Source organism: Bos javanicus, chromosome 19 (assembly GCF_032452875.1).
Source record: "Bos javanicus breed banteng chromosome 19, ARS-OSU_banteng_1.0, whole genome shotgun sequence".
NCBI classification, from domain to species: Eukaryota; Metazoa; Chordata; class Mammalia; order Artiodactyla; family Bovidae; genus Bos; species Bos javanicus.
In genome coordinates, this window is record NC_083886.1 from 9,934,280 (window position 1) to 9,943,209 (window position 8,930).

Genomic DNA, 8,930 nt, shown 5'->3' on the forward strand with positions numbered 1-8,930 from the left:
TTCTCAGGAGGCAGGTCAGGTGGTCTGGTGTTCCCATCTCTTGAAGAATTTTCCACTGTTTGTTGTGATCCACACAGTCAAAGGCTTTGGCATAGTCAATAAAGCAGAAGTAAATGTTTTTCTGGAAGTCTCTTGCTCTGCCCTTGGACATGGGGAATCTCCTCACAGTCACTCCAGCACCTCGCAAAAGCAGACTGTAGCCTTGGGTAAAAGTGAAAGTTGTTCAGCCCTGTCTGACTCTTTGTGACCCCATAGACTATAAGCCACCAGGCTCCTCTGTCCATGGGATTCTCCAGGCAAGAATACTGGAGTGGGCTGCCATTTCCTTCTCCAAGGGATCTTCCTGACCCAGAGAGTGAACCCAGGTCTCCTGCTTTACAGGCAGACTCTTAACCAGCTGAGCCACGAGGAAAGACTGTAGCCTTGGGCGACAGAGGCCATGTCTGGACTTACTTTAAAAATATGTCAGCTGTTTGTGGGTGGCGCATGAGGTTGGAGGCTGAGAGCTTCCCCCGCCGCCACCAACATGGAGAGTTTGGACCGAGTCCCATTCTTGGTGCTCGAATGCCCGAACCTGAAGCTGAAGAAGCCGCCCTGGGTGCACATGCCGTCAGCCACAATGGTGTGCGCTCTGGTGGTGGTGTCTTACTTCCTCCTTACTGGAGGGATGCTTTGTGATGTTATTGTTGAACCTCCAAGTGTTGGTTCAGTGACTGATGAACACGGACATCAGAGACCAGTAGCTTTCTTGGCCTAAATGGACAGTATGTTATGGAAGGACTTGCATCCAGCTTCCTGTTTGAGTTTTTTCATGGCTAGAGTCTTCATGAGAATGAAGCTGCTGGGGTATCTAATGGGTTAGAGTGTCTTTTGAGAAGAAATCAGCAGGTACTGAATTTTCTCCTGTTAATGAAATTTTAAAGGCTGTACTAGTCCTTGGATATGAAATACGGAAAAGGATAAAAAGTAGCAGAAAAGAAACATCTAGTGAAAAAATAGGAACCATATTAAAGCTTGGACTAGAATGCCTTTTTGGTGTCAGAAACAAGCTTATCAGTATTTTTCCCTGCTGGCCTTTTACTGACGTACCAATGATGTTAAGTGGCATTTTCTTTGTGGGTTTTTTTTTTTCTTAAAGAAAATGTACTTCATTTCTACAGCTATAATACTGAATAAAGTGATTGTTTTTTACAAAGCCCTTGACATTTTTTGGAGGTGACTTTTCTGACCTTCAGAAATTAATGTAAAACCAGGAAGTGAGGTCCCATAAGCTGAGAACTCTGGACAGCTGATCAGCTTTATCAATGAGGCTTTGCCTTTAAACAGAGTGTGTGACAGTACATCATTTCAGATATGTACAGAAGACTGTTTCTGGAACAATAAGATACATGAAAAGAGCAGTAATAAATAATTTTTCTATTTAAAAAAATTTTCAAAAAAAATACAGACGAGCAGATATGGCAAAATATTAATGAGTTAAGTCTACATGATGAATATGTGGAGGATCATTGCACTATTTTGTCTACCTTTATGAGTGTTTCCATAATCAACATTTAAAAACTGAAAAGACCTTGAGTATGTATTTAGTAAGTCTTGGAGCATGCTTTCTCGCCCCAGCTTTGCAGTTCTTCTCGGAACCACAGACCCAAAGACTCTGCCTTTTGAGGTCTTGCAGCTCAACCCTTTATTTTACAAATGGCTGAAAAGGTTAACAACGTCCCAAAGTCACAGCCAATTAGGGGATGAGCTGAGTCTGGGCTAATGCTAAGTCATTTCGGACGTGTCCGACTCTGTGCGACCCCATAGACGGCAGCCCACCAGGCTCCCCGTCCCTGGGATTCTCCAGGCAAGAACACTGGAGTGGGTTGCCATCTCCTTCTCTAATGCATGAAAGTGAAAAGTGAATGCTGGGGTCTCCCAATTAGGGGATGAGCTGAGTCTGGGCTGGGGTCTCCAGGAGCCGGAGCCTGTGCTGCACCTACGGTCTCCCTTCATCTCCCGCCTCGGTCTGGGGCTTAAAGGAGCTATTTCTAAATGTCGGTAAGCAATGGCGGCACACTCAGTTCTTTTGTGTCGTGTCGTGTTGTTAAGGCAGACATTGCCTGTGGGTCACTGAGTTCTCATACATACGAAATTTTGATTACACCCTGAAAGTTCTATTCTCTTCAACGTGACAGTGAAGTACATTCAAGTCCTTTAGATCTTAAAGTAACCCCCGTGGGCTTTGGCAGCACGTCTATCAGTTGAGCAATAAGCATCTGTCATCTGTCTTTCATTAATATTAATTATAAGTGGCCTACAGCTCAGGGGAACAAAGTCCTGTAGATGAGACTTTCCTAAATTCAACCTTCTTGACTTCATAGGTATTCAAAGTGGTTCTTTTCAGAGGTTGGTCTGAATTTGATTTTGATTACTTCAGTAATCAAAAGGGAAGGAATAAACAGGTCCAGTTCTGAGAACATGCTGGATTGGCACTTAAGTTGCCCAGGCCAGGAGACACCGCTGGAAAGCTGTAGGACTGTGGGAAATTCTGGTGCATTTTATCTGCCTGGAACTCAGGTTACCAGATGTTCCTACTCAGCTGGGCTGTCTCCCACAGCCCCTTCCTTTTCTCTCACATCCAAAAGTGGGAAAGTGAGAGAGGGGGCGAGGTTGCCTCCTTAGGATTTAATTTGTTGTTTTTCTGAGGTTAAGCCTCTTGTTCCAACTTCAGGGGCCCCCACGAGTGTGGCAGGAGCCGGGTGCGGTGAGATCAGCCAGGCCCGGGCCTGGACCCTCCCTCTGTCCGGTCTGAACTGGAGACCCTGCCTTGCCGTGAGAGGTGACAGTCAGCCCAAGGCTGAGGCAGCAGTGATGACAGCAGCCCGTGGTCCGCTGAATTTTACCCTGGGAGGGGTGGGGCGGAAGCCTCGAGGGGCTGAAGCAACACATGCGCCAGGGCAGGGGGATGGAGCTGGCAAGCCTGGCAAGCCGCAGGAGGGTGCAGAGGCAGGCACCAAGGCTGGAGCAGGGCCGTCTCGCCGCACTTGGCAGAGGCCAGGGAAGCCGGTGAGAGAGCTCGGGACCCCCTCTGCCCACGTTTAATGTGCGGGAGGTGATCCTGAGCGTGTCTGCAGGGGGTTGTGCAAGAGCAGGCCTCCTCAGCAGGACTCCTCAGCAGGAGAGACCACCGGCCTCCTTGCTGCTCTGGACCCTCCAAAATCCCCGCCTCTGTTCTCCTGGGGGAAGCCTGGCTCTGCGGCCAGGGCCATTTCCATCTCCCCACACCGCTATTTCCTGTCACTGTAGGAGGCTCGCGTTTACACCATTCTGTCACATCCGTCTCTTGTATGGGTTCTGCCCCCAAAGCATACACGGTGCTGGTACGAGTCTCCCCACGGTATGGATGGGGAAACGTTTATTTGTCCATTCGTTCACTCAACAAACACACTTTCAAGGACCTAGTAGGCTCTCCGGTTCAATTCCTGGGTCGGGAAGATCCCCTGCAGAAGGGAGAGGCTACCAACTCCAGAATTCTTGGGCTCCCCTTGTGGCTCAGCTGGTAAAGAATCCACCTGTAATGCAGGAGACCTGGGTTCGATCCCTGGGTTGGGAAGATCCCCTGGAGAAGGGAAAGGCTACCCACTCTTCTAGCCTGGAGAATTCCATAGACTGTTCAGTCCATGGGGTCACAAAGAGCTGGACATGACTGAGCGCTTTCACTTCCCTAGAACTGAATATTTAGAAGGATTAAGTGACCTACTCAAAGCCACAGTCACACAGGGAAGCAAGTGCCAGGACTCGAGCACAATTCTTTTGACTGAGACCTCCGGAGGAAAGAGGCCAGAGCTCTTCCTCCAGGCCTCTAGGTCATGACCCCCTGGCTACCCCCTACAGTCTGGGGTGCAGAGGAGAGAAAGAAAGGAGAAGAGATTACCACAAGGAAGGCAGGGGAGCAACAATGACAAAGGGAAAAAGTGACAGAAGGAATGCCAGTAAGACACCAGTTTCTACACACACACACACACACACACACACACACACACACACACACAGAGTCTGCTTAAGAAATAACTAAAGAAAAGCAAGTTTTTCAGTGAAACCTACCAGCATTGGGTAAGTTCCAATGATGGACAAGTTCCCAGGATGGTCTTTGGTTTTGTCCTTTGGGTTTTTTGGTTGATTGATTGGCTACTAAGAGGCTGGAAGACGATAAAGGAGATGGTAACTACTGGGGGAGAGGGTTGAGAAAAGACAAATGATTAAACAAGCATCTGGTGAAAAGGTATGTGACACCAACGTTTTGTTTCTTCTGCATTTTGGTCTAAAGCACGTTCACTTCCATCCAGTGGGAATCAACAGTTGCTGAAGCTTTCCAAGCAGGGAGAGCGAAGACAGATCCTGTTTGTTGAAGCTTGTTTGCTGCATATCACAACTCCAAGAGGCAGCTGTGGGTTTTCCTGTCCTGCAGATAAGGAAACCGAGGCACAAGCTATTCACTCGCTCATTGACAAGACAAAGCAACTGATCAGGGTTTCAATCTCAGGTGTCTGGCCACAGGCCTGGGTGTTTCCGCGGCTCCGCACTGCCCCCTCTGCCTGCACCGTTCTCCCCCTCCATCCTCTGAAGCAAATTCGCAGACTGACTGGAGGTCAGAGAACCCTGCTGCGGGCAGAGACTCCAGGGGCTCAGCACTGGTTAGGTCCTTCCCCTTCTGCTCCTGTTAGGGTGCAGACTGCGCTGGGTCCACCCACCCCCACTCTGCAGGTCTTGGCATGTGTCCTGTGGCCCTTCCACTCCCATCTCTACTGTACCCCCAGGCACCCCCAGGACCTCAGCTTCCTAAATCTCAGCCAGAACATCATTTTCCAAGGACACTCGCCAACCTTGAAAGGCAAGGTATCCCGAGGCAAGGAAACGAACCGATCGTGGCCCGTCAGCGTGAAAGGGCAGCGCCATCTAGCGGTGCTGGGGCCAACGTCCCAGGTGGTGACATTTTCAAACAATCAATATCTCATTATTAACCATAATCACAACCTGATGTTTGCTTTTGGAGAAATGTTCAGCAGCAAGGGATGCACATGCACTTTTCCGCATGTTTCAAGAGGTCTGAGATCCTAAATGCCAAAGTGACTATTAAACAGTGTCCTGCCTGTGAGCAAATAGGAGGGAGTGGAGATTGATTGTGTATCTTTTTCATCTAAGCTGCTCACCCAAAACAAAGCATCCGTTGAAGCCACTGACCTTTCACTAACTGCTGGAAGGAAAATGCTTGATAAATAATAAATAGACCACTACTGGATTTTGCTTAGAACCATCTTTTAATTAAAAGAACTGAGTGACTAGAAGGTCAGGTGACTGACATTTCAGTTCCAGTTCAGGAAAAGCATCAGTCGAGGGTAAAACTATACCCCAAATGTAATTTCATTGTCAGCTAGAATTTAAGGAAAATCCCTTCTCTGTAATCTGCACCGATGGGCTGGGGGCGGACCACGGCAGCGGCATTTGTAGGGGACTCAGCACTTAACTTCCTGCCTCCCTTGCCTTCCCCTAGCAACCTTTTAATTTTCGTGCTGCAGCAATAAACACTTGTCTGGTTCAACCTCTCCACAGAAACTGCTCCAGTGCTGGGCTCATCCAATCAGAGACCCGCTTGCCACACTGAGCACTACCCTGGAAGTGACAGGAAAGCCATTTCCTGTCTTTGCCACAGGAGGGCAAGTGCCCTTCCTCCATCAGCCAAGGTGACCTCAACCAAGTTGTTCACTGAACCTGCTCAGGCATCTGTCTCGTCGGGCCCCATCAAAAGCTCAGAATGCATGATTAACCCAGCCAGTCAGTCTCCCACCTTTTTGCAGCTCTGGGATGGAGCTCAGGAACAACGCCCAACCTCACAGACACAGACACACACGCACACACACTCGACTCACATTTCCTCGTTCCCAGCTCCACCCAAGCAAGTTCCCAGCTTGCTTTCACTCTCAGAGCCACCCTGTCACATGGTGCAGCTCCCAGGTAGTCAGGGAAACGGACAGCCCGGTTCTGAGCCAGGCTTGGTCGGAGCCTGGAAGGACAAACGAGGCTGCACAACCCGAGTGAGCCTCGGCTGGGTGCCCGAGAACAGAGCGGGGCATCAGGGCTGGCCTCAGAGAAAGCCTTATCATCCCACTTGAATCAGATGATAAGATTCTCATCCCACTTTGTTTGAAAAGAAAGAAGCCGGCGAGTGTCTTCAAGTGGCAAGTCGTCATTTATTTTTGTCTATTTGACTGTGTCGGTCTTAGTGGCACGTGGGATCTTCAGTCTTCGTTGCCGTGATCTTCGTTGCAGCATTGGAGGTCTTTACTTGCTGGCATGCAAGATCTTTAGTTGCAGGATGTGGGATCCAGTTCCCTGACCAGGCATCGAACCCAGGCCCCTGCACTGGGAGCGTGGAGTCTTAGTCACCGGACCACCAGGGAAGTCCCCAGCCATTATTCATTTGGGGAAAGGGTATCATTCTAAGAAAACCAAGAATTCTTCAGAGGCACAGTTTTTCCCGTAATACCAGTTTCACTATCAGAGAACAGGATATTGAGTGTTAAACAAATGGTCCCCAATCTTACAATGGTTTGCTTACAATTTTTTAACTTTACAATGGTGTGAAAAATCTGCATGCCATGGAAACTGTACTTTGATTTTGGAATCTTGATCTTCTCCTAACCTAGCGACAGGTACATGATACAGTCTCGTGATGCTGTCAGCCGTGCCAGCACAAGAGCAAACACCCGATACTCTGACAACCATCCTCTTTTTCACTTTCAGTACAGTATTCAACAAACTGCATGAGATATTGAACACTTCATTATAAAATAAGCTTTGTCTTAGAGGATTTTGCCCAACTGTAGGAAAATGGAAGTGTTCTGAGCGTGTTTAAGGTAGGCTGGCCTAAATTCTGATGTAGAGGGGTGGTAAGTGTATTAAATGCATTTTAAACTTACGATATTTTCAACTTACGATGTGTTTGTGGGGACTTAACCCCATCATAAGTCAAGGAAGACTACACAAAATTACAAAAAGAGTTGTGCTTGCCTTTTAAGGATACACAGTCAAGGATCAGTTCTACCCATAGGACTTCTCTCGTGGTCCAGTTGTTAAGACTTCCCCTTCCAATGCAGGGGGTGTGGGTTTAATCCCTGGTCAGGGAGCTAAGACACAAAGATCCCACATGCCTCAAAAATAAAATAAATAAATAAAATAAAAGCAATATTGTAACAAGTTCAATAAAGGCTTTAAAAATGCTCCACATTAAAAAAAAAATCTTTAAAAGAAAAGTATCAGGTCTACCCAACAAAAGCAAATGAAGAACTGTATGAAACCTGGTGAATGCAGGACCACTGCAACAAGCCTCACTATTTAGACACAGGAATATGCTGGACCTGTTTTCTTTGCTAACATTCTTACTCTCCAGTCCTAAGCACTCACCTGGTTCAGCTCCCACATCCTGCATCTCCTTCCTCTTCCCTTGAGAGCTCATTCGTTCTCCTGGCTCCAGCCCTTCCCTGTGCTGAGGTTTCCTCCCCATCTCCCAGACCTCCAACCCATATCTCTGCCTGCCACTTGAATGCTGTCCGCTAACTCAGTATGTTGAGAAATGCAGCTCTCTTCCCCACCTTGACCTCTGTTAGTGACGTCACTGTTCTTCCGGTACTCAGGTTGGCAAGCTTAGAGTCTCTGCCTCCAAGTGGGATGACTGCAGAAACGAAGTCTTTCTGACATGTCTCTTCCTCCCTCCCTCACTGCCCACCCCCCATCCCATTCTGTATGTCTCGTCTGGCCGAATCTTCCTTTGACCTGACGCTGTCTTCACTATGTTACTTCTCTGCTCCGACCTTCTTACACCCACTCAACTCCTCTGTGTAGTTACAGAGGCCACCGTGATCTGATCCCATCCTATCTATTCAAACCTGTTTTCCACTGCTCCTCAAGAGCGTAATAAAGGTACCCATCACACATATTATAAGTGAGTTTTGTGTTCATTGTCTCAAGTAATTCTCATAGTATTAACACTAACTGGAAGCCAAAGAGGCAAATACCATCCCTATTTTGTAGTCAGAGAGACCACGATGGGCACAAGGTCACACCAGTAAAAACTGGAACAACCGGAGTAGAATCCAGACCTACAGACTCATCTTGTGCAGATTTCACTGTGACCTGGACATACGCCTTCCTTGGCTTCAGCTCAGCAAACCCCCATGGAGGGCCCACTCCTGATTTAATGCTTAAGTGCATACACATAAGGATTTCTGTCCTTGTTCCTGCTCTGAATGGGAAGAGGAGAGCTACCCTGGCATGGAAGACCGGGGTCAACCAAACAGTGGACCTGGGACTGCAGCAAGCACAGCCTGGAAGGGGCTCAACGGGGACTTGAGAACTGACGTGAGTGTTAGTAAAGCTTTCGAGCACAGATACCATGTGAAAAGGCCAATAATGGTTTTTAAAGACCATGGTGGCAGGCAGGTGGTTCCTGGCAGAAAAAGCAGCAGGCACACTTTCACATCCCTCCCACCCCGCCTTCAAGGCTCCCCAGGCAGTGGTCCTAGACTAGTCCAGGGCTGACCCTCTTCCTGTCTCTCTACACTTCACTAATTTAAAAGGACTCCTGTTCATCTTGCTTTGAAAGTCACCTTATCTTCCCAACAACGATAAGTTTCTTTAAGTTAAGAAAGAGGTCATAGGCCTTCCCTCCTAGGCCACTGGTTGAGAATCCACCTTGCAATGCAGGGGACATGGTCAGGGAACTAAGATATCACATGCTGCAGACCAACTAAGCCTGCAGGCTGCAGCTAGGGTCAGGGCACCGCAATGAAAGATGCTGTGTGACGCAACAAAGATTCCCCCCACCCCCACCCCCAGCCACGACTTAGACCTGACGCAGCCAAATAAATGCGTCAATTTTTAAAAAGAATGAG

The 8,930-nt window shown here is 48.1% G+C and overlaps 1 protein-coding gene and 1 long non-coding RNA gene across 2 annotated transcripts; one reads left to right on the top strand and one right to left on the bottom strand.

The window, feature by feature from the left end:
- The first annotated feature begins 407 nt into the window (after window positions 1–407).
- LOC133231666 (oligosaccharyltransferase complex subunit OSTC-like) lies at window positions 408–757 on the top strand. Its single transcript, XM_061390059.1, has one exon. It carries the CDS (start codon window positions 527–529, stop codon window positions 755–757), a length of 231 nt encoding a protein of 76 aa, XP_061246043.1. The 5' UTR covers window positions 408–526.
- Window positions 758–1,884: 1,127 nt separating this feature from the next.
- LOC133231667 (uncharacterized) lies at window positions 1,885–6,157 on the bottom strand. Its single transcript, XR_009731191.1, has 4 exons — window positions 5,910–6,157; window positions 4,280–4,444; window positions 4,087–4,181; window positions 1,885–3,554 (listed from the first exon to the last, which is right to left on the bottom strand). It is a non-coding gene; the product is annotated as an uncharacterized LOC133231667 (long non-coding RNA).
- Between the last annotated feature and the right edge of the window lie 2,773 nt (window positions 6,158–8,930).